Genomic DNA, 20945 nt, shown 5'->3' with positions numbered 1-20945 from the left:
CACCAGTATGTGTGTATATACTTTTTAGGATATTTTTCAGCTTCCTATCAGCTGGCTCCTTGAGGGCGGCCGTATCTGGAGACGGTAACGCCACTTGTTTTTATAAGCGTGTGAGCGCCTTATCCACCCTAAGGTGTGTTTCCCAACTCGCCCTCACTTCTGGCGGGAAAGGGTATACCTCCAATAATTTTCTATCGGAGGAAACCCACGTATCATCACACACTTTAATTTATCTGATTCAGGAAAAACTACAAGTAGATTATTCCCACCCTACATAATACCCTTATTTGTGGTACTTGTAGTATCAGAAATATATAACACCTCCTTCATTGCCCTTAACATGTAACGTGTGGCCCTAAAGGAAAATACGTTTGTTTCTTCACCGTCGACACTGAAGTCAGTGTCCGTGTCTGTGTCGACCAACTGAGGTAAATGGGCGTTTTTACAAGCCCCTGACGGTGTCTGAGACGCCTGGACAGGTACTAATTTATTTGCCGGCCGTCTCATGTCGTCAACCGACCTTGCATCGTGTTGACATTATCACGTAATTCCTAAATAAGCCATCCATTCTGGTGTCGACTCCCTAGAGAGTGACATCACCAATACAGGCAATTTGCTCCGCCTCCTCACCAACATCGTCCTCCTACATGTCGACACACACGTACCGACACACAGCACACACACAGGGAATGCTCTGATAGAGGACAGGACCCCACTAGCCCTTTGGGGAGACAGAGGGAGAGTTTGCCAGCACACACCAAAAACGCTATAATTATACAGGGACAACCCCTTATACAAGTGTTTTCCCTTATAGCATTTTCACATATGTAATCATATCGCCAAATAAGTGCCCCCCCTTTCTGTTTTAACCCTGTTTCTGTAGTGCAGTGCAGGGGAGAGCCTGGGAGCCTTCCTCACAGCAGAGCTGAGCAGGAAAATGGCGCCGTGTGCTGAGGAGAATAGGCCCCGCCCCCTAAAACGGCGGGCTCTTCTCCCGGAGTTTGTGAGATCTGGCAGGGGTTAAATACATCCATATAGCCTCAAGGGCTATATGTGATGTATTTTAGCCATAAAAAAGGTATAATACATTGCTGCCCAGGGCGCCCCCCCCAGCGCCCTGCACCCTCAGTGACCGCTGGTATGAAGTGTGCTGACAACAATGGCGCACAGCTGCAGTGCTGTGCGCTACCTTATGAAGACTGAAAGTCTTCTGCCGCCTGTTTCTGGACCTCTTCAACTTCGGCATCTGCAAGGGGGGTCGGCGGCACGGCTCCGGGACGAACCCCAGGGTGAGACCTGTGTTCCGACTCCCTCTGGAGCTAATGGTGTCCAGTAGCCTAAGAAGCAAATCCATCCTGCACGCAGGTGAGTTTTCTTCTCTCCCCTAAGTCCCTCGTAGCAGTGAGCCTGTTGCCAGCAGGACTCACTGAAAATAAAAAACCTAACTTAAACTTTTATTCTAAGCAGCTCAGGAGAGCCACCTAGATTGCACCCTTCTCGGCCGGGCACAAAAATCTAACTGAGGCTTGGAGGAGGGTCATAGGGGGAGGAGCCAGTGCACACCACCTGATCCTAAAACTTTTATTATTGTGCCCTGTCTCCTGCGGAGCCGCTAAACCCCATGGTCCTGACGGAGTCCCCAGCATCCACTTAGGACGTTAGAGAAATTTGACTTTCCAGCTGTAGCTGTGGAGACCAGGTCCGAGAGACCTTCCCCGAACAATTCCTCACCCCTGTAAGGTAAAACCTCCATATGCCTTTTTGAGTCGGCATCACCTGTCCATTGCCGAGTCCACAGGACCCTTCTGGCATAAATCGACATAGCGTTTATTCTAGAACCCAGTAAACTAATGTCTCTTTGAGCATCTCTCATATATAGGACAGAGTCTTTTATATGCCCCAGGGTCAATAATACAGTATCCTTATCTAGGGTATCCAATTCCTCAGATAAGGTATCCGTCCATGCCGTTACAGCACTACACACCCAGGCCGACACAATTGCCGGTCTTAGTAAGGTACCCGAATGTGTATAAATGGACTTCAGGGTAACCTCCTGTTTGCGATCAGCAGCATCTTTGAGGGTAGCCGTATCCTGGGACGGCAGGGCTACCTTTTTGGATAAGCGTGTTAAAGCTTTGTCCACCCTAGGGGAGGATTCCCATTGTAACCTATCCGTTGGCGGGAAAGGATACGCCATAAGAATCCGCTTGGAAATCTGCAGTTTTTTATCTGGAGATTCCCAAGCTTTTTCACATAACTTATTCAGTTCGTGTAAGGGGGGAAAAGTTACCTCAGGCTTCTTTCCCTTATACATATAAACCCTTGTGTCAGGGACAGGGGTTTCCTCTGTGATGTGCAAAACATCCTTTATTGCTATAATCATATATCGAAGGGATTTAGCCAATTTTGGCTATAACTTTGCATCCTCGTAATCGACACTGGAGTCAGAATCCGTGTCGGTATCTGTGTCAACAATATGGGATAGTGGGCGCTTAGGAGACCCTGACGGTCCCTGCGACATAGGGTCAGGCATGGGTTGAGACCCTGACTGCCCAATGCATCAGCCTTGTCCAATCTTTTATGTAAGGAATTAACATCATCATTTAAAACCTTCCACATATCATCCAATCAGGTGTCGGCGCCGTCGGCGGAGACACCACATTCATTTGCTCCCGCTCCTCTCCCACATAGCCTTCCTCATCAGACATGTCGACACAAGCGTACCGACACACCACACACACACAGGGAATGTCTTTTCTGAAGACAGTTCCCCCACCAGGCCCTTTGGAGAGACAGAGAGAGAGTATGCCAGCACACACCCCAGCGCTATAATATCCCAGGAATAACACAGTAACTTAATGATAACCAGGTAGCTGCTGTATGTTCTAGTTTTTGCGCCTAATTATGTGCCCCCCCTCTTTTCAACCCTCTTCTACCGTGTATCAGCAGGGGAGAGCCCGGAGAGCTTCCTCTCAGCGGTGCTGTGGAGAAAAAATGGCGCTGGTGAGTGCTGAGGGAGAAGCCCCGCCCCCTCGGCGGCAGGCTTCTGTCCCGCTTAAACTGTAATTTTGGCGGGGGCTCATACATATATACAGTGCCCAGCTGTATATATGTTATCTTTTTGCCAATATGAGGTCCCAAATGCTGCCCAGGGCGCGGCGCCCCCCCCCCCCCCCTGCGCCCTGCACCCTTACAGTGACCGGAGTATGTGAGGTGTGTGGAGCAATGGCGCACAGCTGCAGTGCTGTGCGTTACCTCTAGTGAAGATCATGAAGTCTTCTGCCGCCTGTGAAGTCTTCTTTTCTTCTCATACTCACCCGGCTTCTTTCTTCCGGCTCTGCGAGGGGGACGGCGGCGAGGCTCTGGGACGGACGCGAGGGTGAGATCCTGCGTACCAATCTCTCTGGAGCTAATGGTGTCCAGTAGCCTAAGAAGCAGGACCTAGCTTCAGAGAGTAGGGCTGCTTCTCTCCCCTCAGTCCCTCGAAGCAGGGAGTCTGTTGCCAGCAGAGCTCCTTGAAAATAAAAAACCTAACAAAATACTTTCTATCAGTAAACTCAGGAGAGCTCACTGAAAAGCACCCAGCTCGTCTGGGCACAGTATCAAACTGGAGGAGGGGCATAGAGGGAGGAGCCAGTGCACACCAGGAACTAAATTCTTTCTTAAAGTGCCCATGTCTCCTGCGGAGCCCGTCTATCCCCATGGTCCTTACGGAGTCCCCAGCATCCTCTAGGACGTTAGAGAAAGAGGGCAAAACTGTGTCAAAGGCAAGCTCAAAAATCCAAGTGAAGACCTCTAAGAAACATAACACAACTGAACTTCAATCATCAATGGACTGGTGAAATTTCACTACCCGAGTCAAAAGGTGACACTGAGGGGGTAAGCAGTTCGCAATTGGTGTCCGACGGAGTAATGAAATTGATGATCGGATTGGACGCTAATACCCTGGGTACCCACATATCTGCTTGTAGCTTCACAAGCCAGGATAAGCAGCAATGGGCTAATGTCCAAGGTTTGGGTGCTCTAACAGGACTTCAGATGGGTTTATCCACTATATGCAGCCATACCCGGTGCTTTTGGGGTGACAAGTGCGATAATGAATGGGTACCCAAAACAACTGAATTGATGTCAGGCTCCCATTACTTATTGCTGCTCTCAAAACAATTGAATTTCCAATTGAAAATTTAAGCGAGAACTCTAATGAAGATAATATAAATTGAGGCAAACACTTTGTAAAAACGTAATATATTTATGGCTACGTTATTGTAGAATATGAAGGAAAGTTTTATCCAGGAATAGTGAAAGATAAAATCCACAACCATGTTGAAGTAACTATAGTAAGCACCATGACCATATCAAACGGGACTTCCTGATAATGGCCCTAGAAAAAGGACAGGATATGGTACAACAATAACATGGTGAAGGAAAAAGTAATTGAATTATACAGTATTCCAGAAATGGTTAGAAATAGGCAATAAGATGCTTAATAGCATTTAAACATCAAATGATCACTTTCTTCAATTATTATTATTATTCTACTTGTAGTAACTCATGCTTTGATATAACATACCATCTATGTAAGCTGCTGTGTTGCCTTTATTTTATTAACGTAAGCTACAGTACAGTATTAATTCACTGGTCTTGTGTGTTCATTTACTGGCTTTGTGGGATCAATCACTGGTAATTTCTGCACCTCTTCTCTTTTTTTTCATTGGTTGTAAAATTCTAACTATTACTACAGTCTTTAAAACCACAATTTCTTCTAAAAGTAGATATATTAATGATGATGCTACGTATCACAAAATGTAATTTAAGTTGCATCTGCTTCAATCACCATCCTCTTAAACAGGAGTGTCATTCACTTGACGATTCACCCTATATCAAGTAGTGAATGTTTGTGTCTCACGCAAAAAATACACATTTATAGCCTTACACATTCAGTAAAACATAGCTAATAAAAATAAGTGAAACTGCAGGCACATTTCGTGCAATACAAGCTCTGTAAAAGAACAGGCTGTTTTGCAGAGGTGAAACTATCCAGTGACAGAATCATTTGCTTCAACCATTCCATGTAATGCTTTTCTGCAATGTATTTGTAAATACAAATGTTGCACAATTTAGTCTATGAATAGAGCGGAGATGACAACAATGAAGGCATTAAGCTACGTCGTGTTGTTGGAGAATGACTGGAAACACTTAAAGCAAAATTCGGTTGGCGACAAGTTCAAAATTTTGCAATAACTGTGGAATGGGGCTAATATTTCATGGAATGGCTCTTCAAACCTGCTCATCTCTAGTGGCAAGTATGCAGCGAGAAACAACATGAATGATCAGAAAACCAGGAACTAAAGCATGCTTTATTAACATGGACTGCAAGTGATGAAACCCAATAAAATCAGCCAATAATAAAACACAATTAAAAGTTTTCTGGTACCGGTTTTGGGTTCTTCCCAGAGGGCAGATATCTTGGCCACATATGGCATGGATTTTTTCCTGGGACCGGATTTTAAAAGGACAGTGTCTCTGACTCTGATAATCTCTCCATTCCTCTCCACAGCTTGATAACTCCTTCTGAGAGCAGGCTCAGGCTCATTCTGGGAAGAAGGCAGAAGCAGGTATAAAGTAAAACGTGTATAGAAGTCCCATTTATGTAAGTTACACCTCTAAAAATATCAAATGGTATGTGATAAAACAGACTTCTATGAGAAAGTTCCCAGACATAAAACAAACCTGTACATACATGGGGCTAGGAACATTTAAGCCATAGCATGGGCTCAGAATTGTGTGTCTATATAGTCAGATGCTTGATTGTGCCAGCAGAATCAAAGTTTGGAGACTGCATTAAATCTAGTACATTAGCTTTCACGTGTCGTGCACTGGCTTGGTGGGTATATAAGGTGTGCGATAGGCCATCTGCACACATATCACTCATTGTGGTCATGCGTAAAAGAGGCGATTAATCAGTGTTGCTAAAAAGAGATGATTATCGGCTTTCGGGCCAAGGGTGGCAATATTTCTGAAACAGTGTTGGTTTGTGAACTGTTCGGGGGTTACTGTGGTGGAAGGTGCATCTTGACTGTACAAATCATACAATTGCGAATAACAGACGTGAATACTGCGGAGCACCATGTGCCATTAATGTGAGATGTAAACGTCAGCTACGAAGGTGAGTGAGGGCTAACCGACATGCTACAGTGGAGCAGCTCATCATTAAAATTAACCTGGGGGCTACCAGACGTGTCTAAAACGATAGTTCAGCGAACCCTTCTTCGTATGAGGCTCCGAAGCGGTTACTCTGGCTATAAGCTGGTGGTCATAATAATGTGACTCGACTGTGTATTATCACAATATTTATTATTATTAACATTATATAGTGCAGCAAATACCATTGCGCTTTACAATTGGAAACAATAGTGATAGAACAAAACTGGGTAATAACAGACAGTCGGAGGCAGGAAGGTCTTGCTCGCAAACTTACAATCTATAGGGAAATAGGCATTGATACACAAGTATAGGTCTTATTTATTGCATAATAGTCCCAACAGATTGCAAAGGTTACTGGTGGGCTGTATGATATGGTCACACACCAATGTTGGCCTGTGGTCAGGAGGATGTCAAAGTGAAGAGAAAATATGTTAGGATATGTGTGGACTGGGGATGTAACTGTATAGGAAAGTTTATGAAGGTTATCTGGGTGGTTCTTGAATTTGTCAAGCTTGCCTGATGAGGTGAGTTTTCAGGGAACGCTTGAAGGTTTGGAGACTAAAGTAGAGTCTTATTGTGGGTGGGAGGGAATTCCAGAGTGGGTGCAGCCAAAGAAAGACCTGTAATCATGAATGAGAGTGAACAATTAATGTGAATGAGAGATGTAGATCTTAAGAAAAACGAAGGAGGTCGGGTTGGGAGATATTTTGAGATAAGTGAAGAGATGTATTTTGGTGTAGTTTGATTCGTAACCTTGTGTGTGAGTAAAAGTATTTATTCTGAATAGGGTAGAATTAACGTAACCAATGGAGGGACTGAGTGGATCTGCAGACAATAAATAACTATTGAGGAAGATTAGCCTTTCAGCTGCATTCAGAATGGGTTGTAGTGGTGAGAGTCTGTCTTTGGTAAGACCAATAAGGAGACAATTGCAATAATCAATGCGTGAGATAATGAGAGCGTAGATTAGAGTTTTTGCTGGTTCTTCTGTAAGAAGGATGCAGTTAGGATGCCGGCACAAGGGGACTCCTTACGCTCGCCATGCTGCCGGCATACTGACGGCTGGGATGCCATTGTCGGTATACTGACGGCCAGCATTCCAGCCACCGGTATATTATAGTGAACCTGTGTAAGATATGGTCGTATTGTGGATATGTTTTTTAGATGCATATTACATGATTTTGAGACAGATTGATTGTGGGGAACAAAGGACAATTTGGAGTCAAGGATCACACCTAAGCAGCAAGCTTGGAGGGTAGGATTGATTTATCGAGTTCTCAACAGTAATAGAGATAACAGGTTGGTAACTACTACTGATTGCTGGAAATATAATTAATTCGGTTTTGGAAATATTACGTTTGGAGGTGGCAAGATGACATCCAAGATAAAATGGCAGAGAGGCATTTAGCTGCAGAAAGGCAAGATATTATTAAAACTTTACTACAGGAATCCCCAAGATGATTTCTGCAGAGCAGTGTAATAGTCGTCATGGACATTTGATATTGGAAGTTGCATGTTTTCTCAATACAATCCTGGATGGGACTGCTCTAAAAATCTAACAGTGGTATTAATCTTCCTTTTCTTTTTATCAGCATGAAAAGGACATTATTAAATAACCTAACTAAATCAATTACTTGGCGCTTATATTTACGCAGTCTAGTGACCGATATAAGTGGTGCTAGAATTCAGGTTACGGTGATTGTTCACATTTCTTTCATGCTTTTATTGATTTAATAATGAAAGAAAATGTCATCAATCTGAACTATTCCCCTTATGACCAGCTATATTGTTTAATGTATATTTTCTCTAGAGAGAAAACTCACTATAGGGAGTGCGTAAGTAAATAGTCAATGCTACAAATTTACACTTCATTAAAAAATGACCATTTTATTAAACACAAACCCTAAAATTCATTCACTTTTTGATCTTTCTGATTAAGTATCAATCAATAATAATTGTTATCAGTTCCCTGTTAATCACAAGCTTTGACTCAAAGTGCTTGTATAGTGCCGGGCAAGATTGCCTCCAAACGATTGATTTTAAGACTCCATTTAATAGGTGCATGTCCATTTAATTTTTAAATGGGAATTGCTAGTCTGTGCTGCAGACAGGGTAGAGCTCTAACTGTCTGAACTGCGTGCGCCATGCTCAACCCGGTCTCTTGATTATTATTGGAGCTGTAAGGCGGCTTTTGGGGATGGATGGCGGAAGGAGAGTGCTGGTATTTTGATGGTAAGCAGTCCAGCACTATGCTCGACCTCCATAGTTTGCCAGCTTCATAAGCGGTGGATTCGCACTTGGCGGTTCTTACCAGAGTCTCCAGCTGCGTATTTGGACATCAGCATGTAGTTCATCGGCACGTCGGTGAGCACTTCCACTTGTTCCCAAAGCACTCTGAGGAAACAATCAGTGTATATTGGGATGGAGAGACGCATAAGGACCCACTAATCTGACTTTCTGTGACTATTTTACATCTGCTCCCTGTAAAAAGTGTTTTGGGAACAAGGGAAACTGCCCACCGATATGCCGATGAACTACGGGAAGCTGATGTCCAAATACGCGGCTAGGGTCGCCAAGTGCGAATACACAGCTTGTGAATCTGGCAAACTACGGCAGCCGAGCACAGCACCGGACTGCTTATTATCAAAATACCAGCGGTAAATTACAGAGGGTAATTGTCTCGCCAGGGGCTATCCAATTAGCCCTAATAAGCTGGAGGGGTCCATGGCTTATCAGGGATTTTATTTTACCTGCCTTTGGAAGGCGAAGCCAAATCCCCAAAAGGAGTCCTGTTTTCATGTGAAAACGGGTATGCGGCCGGCAAAAACACACAGGTTTCACCGAACCTGTGTGTTTTCAGGAGATCCTAATAGGATAAACCGAAAAAAAATCTGATAAATATCGCTTGTGCAGCCCTGCTTTGCTAAAAAAGTTTTGTGCAGGACAAGACCAGCCCTGCATCTGCTTACCCAGTGCGACGGATCCAGCGATGAAGGTCTCGACTGTGACGTCAGACATCCACCCTCCAAACGCCTGCTTTCGTCTTACCACACCCAGTAAACGGTGAGTAGACGCCCGATCCTCCTTCCCGCTGTCAATCTTCTTGCGATCGGGCCTGCAATCGCTTTCTTCGGTCCTGGCGTTGTTGCCCGGTGACTGTCATCACTGGGCAACGACGCGCGTGCGCAATTCGGGTGCCGCGCAGCCGCAGTACCGACCCATTCGCACCGCAGCGAAAAACTGCTACATGCGAACGGGCTGGAATGACCCACACAGTTAACCTTAAAAAATTAATTTCTGCACCCATATTTCTGCATATTTTCTGCAACCATATCTACACTATAATTTCATTACAAACTACATATACTGCCACTAAGCATACACTGTTACCAACACTGTACTTTCACCTGTATTTCTGCAAATCTACTGCTGTTTCTCTCATACAACCTACACTCATGTTTCCAATTTTCTCCCCCCCCCCCCCCCCATTCACCTCATCAACACTATGGGGGGCGGTTCAGAGATGGACGCAGCCAGACATCTGTATGCACCGGCCAAGTCCATCTGGTCTGTGCATGTGCACCAGCCTCATTGTGCGTGCGCGACCCTTCTCCTTGTGGCCACATCCCGGAGAGATGCGGCCGAAAGGTGATCGACATTGGCGGGCGTTGGGGTGGCATTTTGCGGGCATGGTGGGCCAAACGGGGGCGTGACAGCAGCGTGACGTCACATGCAGCCACTTTGAAAAAAAATTGCAGCTGGACCGCCTGCACCGCAGCCAGGGGTCAACCACAAATCGATGCATCAACAATTAAATTGCAGACGTATCGCGAGGTTGCGTCACACATGCTGAGCGACCTTCAGCATGTGAGAAGATGGACTCAGGTCTTGCACCGGATGCAACGATCTGCGTCCATCTCCAAATGAGGTCCCATGTCCTAGTTTTCTTCAACTCCTCCCATCACTCAGTGTCTACCTAATCCTGTATGTTGCCCCCTTTTCCCACCTCTATCCTTCCTCTCTAGTCATATACACCTCCTCCTCTTCCCCTTCCTTTTACCTCACTTTCATTCGCCTCTGCCCCACCATGGTCCTACTAACCCACCACAGCCCTGCTTCCTCAGACCTCTCACTTTACCTCTATCCACATCATACTGATCTCCCTCCCTACCCACTTACTGGAATTTCCGTTCCTATCTCAGGCACCCACACCCCGACTACTCTCCCATCATCCTTGTCCTTGAAGGTAATCTCAGCTCAATGCTATAGCAACCCTGATAATTTTATTCAGACCTTTCCCACAAACTCTCTCCTCTCTCGCTACAGCAACCCTGAAAATCTCATTCATACCTATCCCACAAACTCTCTCCTGTGCCCTCTGGAATGCCATTTATGTAGGCAACAAACTGGTCCCTACCCATGACCTTTTCATCTCCAATTCCATGAATCTCCTAGTTATTACAGAAACCTGGATTTCCCCCTCTGACACCAGTTCTCACACTGTTCTCTCCACTGAGGGCCTCACATTCTTACACACACACACACACACACACACACACACACACACACACACACACACACACACACACACACACACCTGGAAGCCAACGTGGTGGTGGTGGTGGTGGTGTTGGGGACCTTCTATCTTCCAGTTACTCCTACCAACTCATACCATCAGAATCTTCCCTTACATGCTCTACATTTGAGGTCCATGCTATTTGCCTCTTCCTACCAGTTCACCTTCAAGTAGCTGCCATTTATTGTCCACCTGGCATTCCCAAAAAATTACTTGACCATTTTGCTTCTAGCTCACACACTTCCTCTCTTCAGACATTCCCTCCATTATCTTAGGTGATTTCAACATCCCAAATGATGACTTTTAGAATCCTTTGTTTCTAAACTCCTTAACCTCATATAATTGCTTGATCTCTCCCAGCGGACATCCTCACCCTACCATGTGAGTGGGAACTCACTTGATCGAATCTTCACTCACCAAAGTGATATTTTTGATTTTTCCAACTCACTATTCCACCTCTCTATCAACTGCTCTCTAAACTTATCCCTCTCTGCTTCTCTACCTCCTAAGGCTACCATAACGAAGCGTAAGATTGACGCCATCAATACAGTTTCCTTATCCTCCCTGCTTGACTTGCTTCTCTCTTCTAATCTGAACAAGCTACTTCCCTATATAATGCCTCCTTTACGGCTGGCTCCAGCAACCACTATTCACCCTCGCAGATCAACACCTCAGCCCTGACATTCCAAATTCATCAGATATCTGAAAACTGGTTTTTGGTACTTACCGGTAAATCCCTTTCTCCGATTCCACAGGGGACACTAGAGGCTTAAGACCGTGGGGTATAGATAGAGGAAGCACTTTAAGAATTTAAAGATGTGACTGGCTTTTCCACCTATATGCCCCCCCCTACAGATCAGTTAAGAGAAACTGAGCCCGAAGAGCGAAGAAAGACCCAACTACAGAGGAGGAGGTGAAATAAAAGCAACAGAAACGTGAAAGATATTAAACACAAAATCCAAGAATACATAACATATATATGTGTGTATATATATATATATATATATATATATATATATATGTGTATATATAGATATATATATAAATATATGATATATAAAAAAAAGTTGTAACACTGTAAGGGTACAAGGTGCCGTTTCCTGGGATAAATGGCAGCCTGCAGCAGCTGAGGAACCACACAAGTCCAGTTTCCGGTACAACTGGCCCCAGACAGTTTTATTATACAGAAAATAAAACAAACAGCAAAAGAAAATACCTTGCCTGTCCGGCACTAACTAAACACAAGATGTTCCTAACTATCACTAAACAAAAAAACACAGAGTTCTCCAGTAAACACTGTATAGCTCACTTGTATCAGGAAGAGTGTTTCTCTCACAGAGATCCTGCAGCCTTCCCAGGCAGTCTGCACACCCTAATCAGGCCAGCAGCTCTATATCACTCTTACACAGCTGAAAGCCTGATTAGCCTTCTGTGAGGCCAAAGACCCGAACTGGGCCCAATGTCTGGAACTTGCCCCATCTCTCTCTCAGGGCCCTTACCCAGCTTTTCCAACAAACTGAAAAGGTCCTAACAAAACAAAACATATTCCTAGCAGTTTTCATTTTCCTAATACATGTAAGACAAGAACCTGGGACAAACATACCTGCCCTCAAACACTATCCCAGTGTTCTTGTCACATATCCCCCTCCCCTGTTTCAACCTAGGGGCCGGAACACTTGTAGCCCCCAAACAGAAGATGCGGGACAATGCATCTGCGTTGGCCAATAGTGTACCCGGTCTATGTTCGACAGTAGTCTTAAAATCCTGCAACGCTAGAAACCATCTAGTTACACGAGCATTCTTGCCTCTATTTACATACATCCATTTTAAAGGGGCATGATCCGTCACTAGTCTGAATTGTCTACCCAAGAGGTAATATCTCAAGGTATCTAGTGCCCACTTAATGGCCAAAGCCTCCTTTTCCACAATGGCATACCTTTTTTCATGCTCATTGAGTTTCCTACTCAAATAAATGATAGGGTGTTCGTCACCATCTCTGGTTTGGGACAGCACAGCGCCTATCCCTACCTCTGAAGCATCTGTCTGTACCACAAATTGTTTTGAAAAATCTGGTGTTATCAACACCGGTTGTGAACACAAAGCCACTTAACGCTTGGAACGCTTTTTCTGCATCAGGGTTCCATTTCACCATATTTGACTGCTTCCCTTTGGTAAGGTCTGACAACGGCACCGCTCTGGTCGCAAAATTGGGAATAAACCGTCTATAGTACCCAGTTATTCTCAAAAAAGCCCTTACCTGTTTTTTATTCACTGGACGAGGCCAGTTTTGAATAGCATCAATTTTATTAAATTGGGGCCTAATCAGACCTCTGCCTATGGTGAAGCCCAAGTATTTGACCTCCTCCATTGCGAGGCAGCACTTCTTTGGTTTAGCAGTTAACCCTGCCTCTCTGATTGAGTCCAGTACTGCTTGTACATTAACCAAATCGGACCCCCAGTCTGTACTGTGAGTTACCACATCATCCAAATAGGCAGCTGCATATTTTCTATGGGGCCTCAAAATTTTATCCATCGCCCGTTGAAAGGTTGCTGGAGCCCCATGCAACCCAAAGGGTAACATCTTATACTGGTACAGCCCCTCCGGAACCGAAAAGCTGTTTTTTCTTTTGCGCTATCAGATAAAGGTATTTGCCAGTAACCTTTGGTCAGGTCCAACGTGGTGAGAAACCTGGCTGTTCCCAGCCTTTCTATAAGCTCATCAACACGGGGCATGGGGTATGCGTCAAACTTGGACACCTCATTTAACTTACGAAAGTCATTACAGAAGCGTATGCTACCGTCGGGCTTCGGAATGAGCACTATGGGACTGGACCACTCACTGTTAGACTCCTCTAGGACTCCAAGTTCTAACATGGTTTTAACTTCTTTAGAAACAGCTTCTCGCTGAGCTTCAGGAATCCTATATGGATTTAAATGAACCCTGACCCCTGGTTCTGTGACAATGTCATGTTTTATTATGGTCGTTCGGCCAGGCAGCTCTGAAAATATCTCCCTATTTTGGATGAGAAATTCTTTAACCTGATTGTTCTGATCAGCTGATAATGTCTCTGACACTTCACTGCGGGAAACAACCGAGGTGAAGACACCGAAGGGCAAGGCTCCGCTGACAGAGACAACCTATCTTTCCAGGGTTTGATTAAGTTAACATGGTAGATTTGTTCGGGTTTTCTCTTTCCCGGCTGGTATACTTTGTAATTAACCTTATTCACTTTTCCCCTAATCTCAAATGGACCCTGCCATTTAGCTAGGAATTTGCTTTCCACAGTGGGTACCAAAACAAGAACTCTATCTCCAGGAGCAATTTCCCGTATCTTGGCACTCCGGTTATAGACCCCCTGTTGAGCACTTTGGGTCTGTTCCATGTGCTCTCTGACAACAGGTACCACGGCTGCAATCCTATCCTGCATTTGTGTTACATGTTCAATAACGCTTCTATAAGGAGTGGGCTGTCCTTCCCACGTCTCTTTGGCAATGTCCAACAGCCCTCTGGGGTGTCTACCATACAACAAATCAAACGGAGAAAACCCCGTAGAGAACTGAGGAACTTCTCTGATGGCCATTAACAAGTAGGGCAACAAACAATCCCAGTTTTTCCCATCTCTCTCAACAACCTTTTTAAACATACTTTTTAATGTTTTATTAAACCTTTCCACCAACCCGTCAGTTTGGGGATGGTAGATGGACGTCCTGAGGTGAGTGACCTTAAATAATTTGCACAATTCTTTCATGATCCTTGACATAAATGGAGTACCTTGGTCAGTCAAAATTTCTTTTGGTATTCCCACTCTACTAAAAACCTGCACCAGCTCCCTAGCTATCGCCTTGGTTGTGATAGTGTGTAAAGGGACAGCCTCAGGATATCGAGTGGCATAGTCCATAATTACCAGGATATACTGATGGCCCCGAGCAGACTTTAACAAGGGCCCCACGAGATCCATGGCTATTCTGTCAAACGGGACCTCTATAATAGGCATGGAAACTAGTGGGCTCCTGAAATGGGGTCTAGGGGCATGATACTGGCATTCAGGACAGGAAGAACAATATTCAGACACTTCTTTATAAATCCCTGGCCAAAAGAACCTTTGTAAAACTTTTTCAGTGGTTTTTTCTGCCCCTAAATGTCCTGCGGTAACGTGACTATGAGCTAAATCTAGTACCGTTCTCCGATAAGGCTGGGGAACTACCAGCTGTTCCACCACATCCTCACCCCTTTTGACAATGTGGTACAAGAGCTCATTACAGATGGCCATGTGGGGATACGTAACCCTGTCACCTGGTACCACAGGTTCCCCATTAACAACCTTAACATTCTCTCTAGCCTTTATTAAGGTAGGATCCTTTAACTGTTCAGACGCAAACAGATCCTTCTTTACCTCCAGGTCAGGCACGCTTTCAGTTCTAACTACTATGTCTCTGTTCCCAGCAAGAGGGTCCTCACTGGACTCCCCATCTGTCACTTCCCCAGCCAAACTAGCAAAAGGCAAAGGGTCAGAAAGTTCCGAAGACACACGTACATCCATAAAATCACCAGTATTATCAACTGGCTCTTTACTTCTCACATCTGTTGATAACCGTGATTCCCACAGTTTCCAAAAATGAGGAAAATCCCTCCCTATTATGGCCTCATGCACCAAGGTGGGGACCAGTCCTACTTTAACAATTGCTGACCCACAACAAGTTTCTATATTCACTTCAGCAGTGACATAATGTTGGGTATCCCCATGTATGCAAGTTACCCCAATAGGTATTTGCTGGACCTTTAAGGGGTTCACTAACCCAGCTTTCACGAGGGTAACTAAACTTCCTGAATCTAGCAAGGCCTCTACCCGGTTACCCTCTAAGAACACATCACACATTTGTTTTTCCAGCTCAGGTGAAGGTACCACAGTACAGGCTAACCTAGCAAAGAAAGACATTCTGCGACATTCAAAGGCAGCATCACATTGCATGGGTCCTTGCGTGACTGGGCAACTGGCAATAACATGACCTGGCATACCACACCTAAAACATTTATTCACACGATTATCAACCCGTTTGGGCAGTATAGACCGTTCTAGCCCCATTGGCCTGTCTCCAGGGCCAGTATTTACAGTCTCTCCAGCCTTGCGTTCTTTTAACCGCCCAGCAACGTTTTCCCACGGAACAGTCTTACCAGTCTTTACTGAAGGGTGCTGTCGAGGATCTATGGGTTGCTGGGTGGTCATCAGTAGTTCCTCTGCTGCCAAATACCTCTCTACCATGTCCACTAATTGGTCAGCAGTACCCGGGTTCCCATGGCTCACCCACTTGCGCAGGACCATGGGCAAAGATCTCAAGGTAGCGGTCCATGACGACTCTTTCAACCATCTGGGGACCAGTTAATGTCTCTGGCTATAACCATTTTCTTTGTTAGCTGAATAAGGTCGTGCATCTGGGAGCGAGGAGGCTTTTCCATGGCGTACACCCAACGGTGCACCCGTTGTGCTCGTACTGACAGCGTGACTCCCAGGCGGGTCAGGATCTCAGTCTTTAGTTTATCATAGTCCCGAGCCTCAGCAGGGCTTAAATCAAAGTACGCTTTTTGGGGCTCACCTGACAGAAAAGGTGCCAGCAGACTGGCCCACTGTGCTTTCGGACAGTTCTCACGCTCGGCAGTCCTTTCAAACGTGGTCAGGTAGGCCTCCACATCATCAGCCTCTGTCGTTTTCTGCAGGAAGTGACTGGCCCGTAAAGAACTAGAGCTGGTCAGAGCACTGACGGCCATATCTCCAATCCGGGCTGCAAGGCTCTGCATCACTTCTGTTAAGGCCTCTCGCTGTAGTCTCCAATTTTCCTCCATTGCCACCTGCTGCTGTCTGTTGGCCTCCTGCTGAGCCGCTGTAGCTTGCAGCAAGGCTTTGAGCAGTTCCTCCATGTCGACAGACTTTTCAGGCGGCTTTGTAGCTGCTTTCACCCAGGACATATATCAAATCCTCAGGGCGAGTCTCAGTAACTTCACACTGGGCTGTATCTGCATAAACCACCGTTTTCTGCCGGCCTCACAAAGCTGCTGCTTTCACTTATGCGCAGAACGGGGTGCTCGCTTTCTCCACCAAGTTGTAACACTGTAAGGGTACAAGGTGCCGCTTCCTGGGATAAATGGCAGCCTGCAGCAGCTGAGGAACCACACAAGTCCAGTTTCCGGTACAACTGGCCCCAGCCAGTTTTATTATACAGAAAATAAAACAAACAGCAAAAGAAAATACCTTGCCTGTCCGGCACTAACTAAACACAAGATGTTCCTAACTATCACTAAACAAAAAAACACAGAGTTCTCCAGTAAACACTGTATAGCTCACTTGTATCAGGAAGCGTGTTTCTCTCACAGAGATCCTGCAGCCTTCCCAGGCAGTCTGCACACCCTAATCAAGCCAGCAGCTCTATATCACTCTTACACAGCTGAAAGCCTGATTAGCCTTCTGTGAGGCCAAAGACCCGAACTGGGCCCAAAGTCTGGAACTTGCCCCATCTCTCTTTCAGGGCCCTTACCTAGCTTTTCCAACAAACTGAAAAGGTTCTAACAAAACAAAACATATTCCTAGAAGTTTTCATTTTCCTAATACATGTAAGATAAGAACCTGGGACAAACATACCTGCCCTCAAACACTATCCCAGTGTTCTTGTCACAATAAATATATATATATATATATATATACACATATACATACACACACACACACATATATATATATATATACACACACACACACACACACACACACACACATATATACAGTCACACGTAAACATGAAAAAGAATACAGCTTGGCAGGAAAACAAGCGCTGGGTGGGCATTCAGTGTCCCCTGTGGAATCAGAGAAAGGGATTTACAGGTACGTACCAAAATCCAGTTTCTCCTTCATTCTCTAGGGGACACTGGAGGCTTAAGACTGTGGGGACATCCCAGAGCTCCCTTGTTGGACGGCAGAGCACTGAGAACCCTGCAACACCACACGGCCAAATTGAGAGGCCGAATTAGCAAAAGTATCAAACCGGTAAAACTTCAGGAAGGTATGCCGGCCTGACCAAGTAGCTGTCCTACACAATTGGTCAGTGAGACTGACAGATATATATACACATCGAAAACATAACTGTACCCTTGTAACAATAACATCATACAGTATAATACAATATTGCCTAGTACATAGCCAAATACAAATCAACAATCAGTGTTAGTCCATGGGTCAGACCAGGGCTAGGGAAGTAGTTGCGTGTCTTTTACCAGTGTGTGACACAACGCGCCGGCTGTGTTGTCACAAACATCACCATTAAGAGACGCAGCTCACTAAATCCTGCAACTTACTTGCCAAGTGCACCTGGTCATGCACAAAGGGTGGAGGATGAGAACAATGGTGAAGGAGGATTTAGTGCAGATACTGATACTCATGAGTGTATGGAATACCTGAACCAAACTTTCACTGCGAGACCTGACATCAGTGACAACCCACTGGAAGGAGTAGACTTTACCTTCTACACTAACGGTAGTTGCCACAGACAGACGGAATCGGGAAACTTGTGCACCGAATATGCAGTTGTAGATGACGAAGGTATCATAGAAACTGAAGCCCTTGGCCCACCACACTCGGCACAAGTCGCTGAGTTGGTAGCTCTGACCAGAGCATGTGAGTTGGCCAAAGGTAAGTCAGCTAATATATACACACAGACTCTAGGTACGCCTTTGGAGTGGTGCATGATTTTGGGGCCCTGTGGCGCCTCAGAAATGTCATGACGGCAGCTGGCACACCTGTAGCGCATGCGTCCCACATCAAAAGGCTCCTGACAGCAATACAAGAACCAGAGTGGCTGCTATCAAGTGTAAAGCACACACTTACAACCAAGACCCAATCTAACTTGGTAACAGCCGTATTAAGAACAAGCTGAGCAAAGTGATGGCTGAAACTGGATTGTTGTGGCCAGAAGCTTTGCCACTAGTGTTGTACAGCATCAGAACCACTCACAGGTCATGGTTTAACTTATCACCTTTTGAAATTATTTTTGGTCGACAACCGCATGTAATGAAAGACCCCCAGGATGATTTAAAATGCAACAATGAAAAACTGTGAAATATTTGGTTAGGATGAGCCAGCAGCTGAGAAATCAACAAAGAAATCTAAAGCTGGTGATTCCTGACCTACCGAACAGTAATTGTCATGACATTGAGCCTGGGGATTATGCGATGATACAATATTTTCTCCGCTCAGGTTGCCTCATAGACAGGTGGGAAGGACCGTACCAAGTCTTGTTAACCAGCACAACGGCATCAAAGGTCGCCGAAAGAGACTTGGGTCCACTCGTCCCACTGCAAGAAGGTCGCTGACCCGGAGAAAACTCGTGACAAAGAGCAAGGTGAAGAGAACCTCATATCACTAGAGAGTCTATTCCGGGAAAGCTGAGAGGTAGGACTGTTGAACGGCACCTGAGCACGGAGAGCAACAAGATCAAGGACGGTTGTCACACCATTTTCTTTTTTCACCCCCCACTGCATTTTCCTTTCTTTTCTCCTCCTTATTTTCCTTCTTTCCCCTAACGAAATGGATCTATCACAAGAGACTGCGTTTCGGGTTCTGCTGGTAATTTTGTTTTTGATTAGGACAATCTGTTTTGGTGAGGGTCCCAGAGAGGTCGAGCAAGGATCTGGAATGGGTTCTGATGGCGAGTACGAATTTGTGGGATCTCAGGTGCAGCACATCACTCGAGTAAAGGCTGGTATCAGTAAGCGCTCTGGTAGTCACGGAGCTCGGAGACAATGTGAGGTGTTATTGTCTGACGAATATTGTATTTGTAGAAACTGTGAGAACATAGTCGAAGATGGGTGCATCCAGAGATGTCAGTCCAACAGTAATATCGATATGGACCGACAACCATTGAGTGATTACCACTCAATAGTGGGTAAGGTCTTAAACCAAACAGAATGTTGGGTGTGCTCCCAAGTACCTCAAGGACAGAGTAAGTCGGGATTAGTGCCATATCCTTTAACGTTAGATGAGGTACTCAAATTACGGGGTGGGAGACCGGTGGACAAGAAATTCAATATATCTAGGCCCCCTAGCTTGAAGCTCCACCAGTATCATGTAGAGATAGATCACTAATATGCTTTAATGTCTCCAATTTCCGAAAACCCAGAAATTGGGAAGTAACCTGGAATAACAAGACAATGACCTTTTCACACAGAGCTGATAGGATTCCTATTGACTCTGAACATGTACGCAAGATAGCCAATAGTGGGAGGTATTTTCGGTATAGGTATACACGTGGGAGCAAGACCATGTGGGTTGTAAAGGTATCACAAGGGCATTGTGCCCACATCATCCAGCCTGATACTTGTACTGAGCAGATGAGAGAACTAGGGATTGGTTTCTTTACCTGGAAAATGTGCAATATGGTGTTGTTACATTTTGTCCCCTATGTTCTCCCAGATGATGCCTATTTAATTTGTGGGAGGAAAGCGTACAAATGGCTCACTCCGAGGGATTGTGTTACATTGGAAGGGTACTACCAGAGGTCATGACCTTAGAGCACGATAAAATGAAAGACATTCACCGCAACGCTCAGACTCCCTATACTCATACCCACTATGAACACATCATCAAAAGACACCTCATAGATAGGGCAGACCACGCAGCCTCTGATTTGATCCATGAATCCACCGGGACTCAGTTCCTTCTCGCATTAGATATCACCCGTACTGCCAGAGGAACTATACATTTTAAGTACATCCATGCGCTTGCGAACTTGATAGATAATATCACTGAGATGTATGATAACATCTTTAGGTATACGGGCAGGGAGTTACAAGCCTACAAGACAGAGTTGTCCAGCACAGGATGGTCCTGAATTATGTCACGGCTGTGACAGGTGGGTACTGTGTCACTTTGGCAACTCGATATGGTGTGAAGTGCTGTACGTACATTACGAACAGCAATGACGACCCCACAGAGATCATCGATGAAAGGATGGACGAGATCTTGAAGTTGAAGTGGGAGTTCCAGAGGAGACACAATCTTACCTTGACGGCTGTGGGTAATGAATTGACCAGCTGGGTCTCATGGTTAAACCCACTCCAATGGTTTTCTGGATTAGGAGAGTGGGTGCAGAATGTAATTGCAAGTGTAGGAAAGTTTCTCCT

The 20945-nt window shown here is 45.2% G+C and overlaps 1 protein-coding gene across 11 annotated transcripts in view; it reads right to left on the bottom strand.

Annotated features, from left to right (window-relative positions):
• BAHD1 (bromo adjacent homology domain containing 1) overlaps window positions 1-20945 on the bottom strand; it is a 534426-nt gene that overhangs the window by 75417 nt on the left and 438064 nt on the right. For all 11 annotated transcript variants that reach the window (XM_063947814.1, XM_063947817.1, XM_063947815.1 and 8 more), the window contains one exon: window positions 5435-5594. In XM_063947814.1, the coding sequence (XP_063803884.1) occupies window positions 5435-5594 (160 nt within the window). The remainder of the gene's footprint in view (window positions 1-5434; window positions 5595-20945) is intronic.

Source organism: Pseudophryne corroboree, chromosome 12 (assembly GCF_028390025.1).
Source record: "Pseudophryne corroboree isolate aPseCor3 chromosome 12, aPseCor3.hap2, whole genome shotgun sequence".
Taxonomy (NCBI): Eukaryota; Metazoa; Chordata; class Amphibia; order Anura; family Myobatrachidae; genus Pseudophryne; species Pseudophryne corroboree.
Note: the sequence above shows the minus strand (reverse complement) of the source record. Positions and strands in the feature narration are given on the sequence as shown.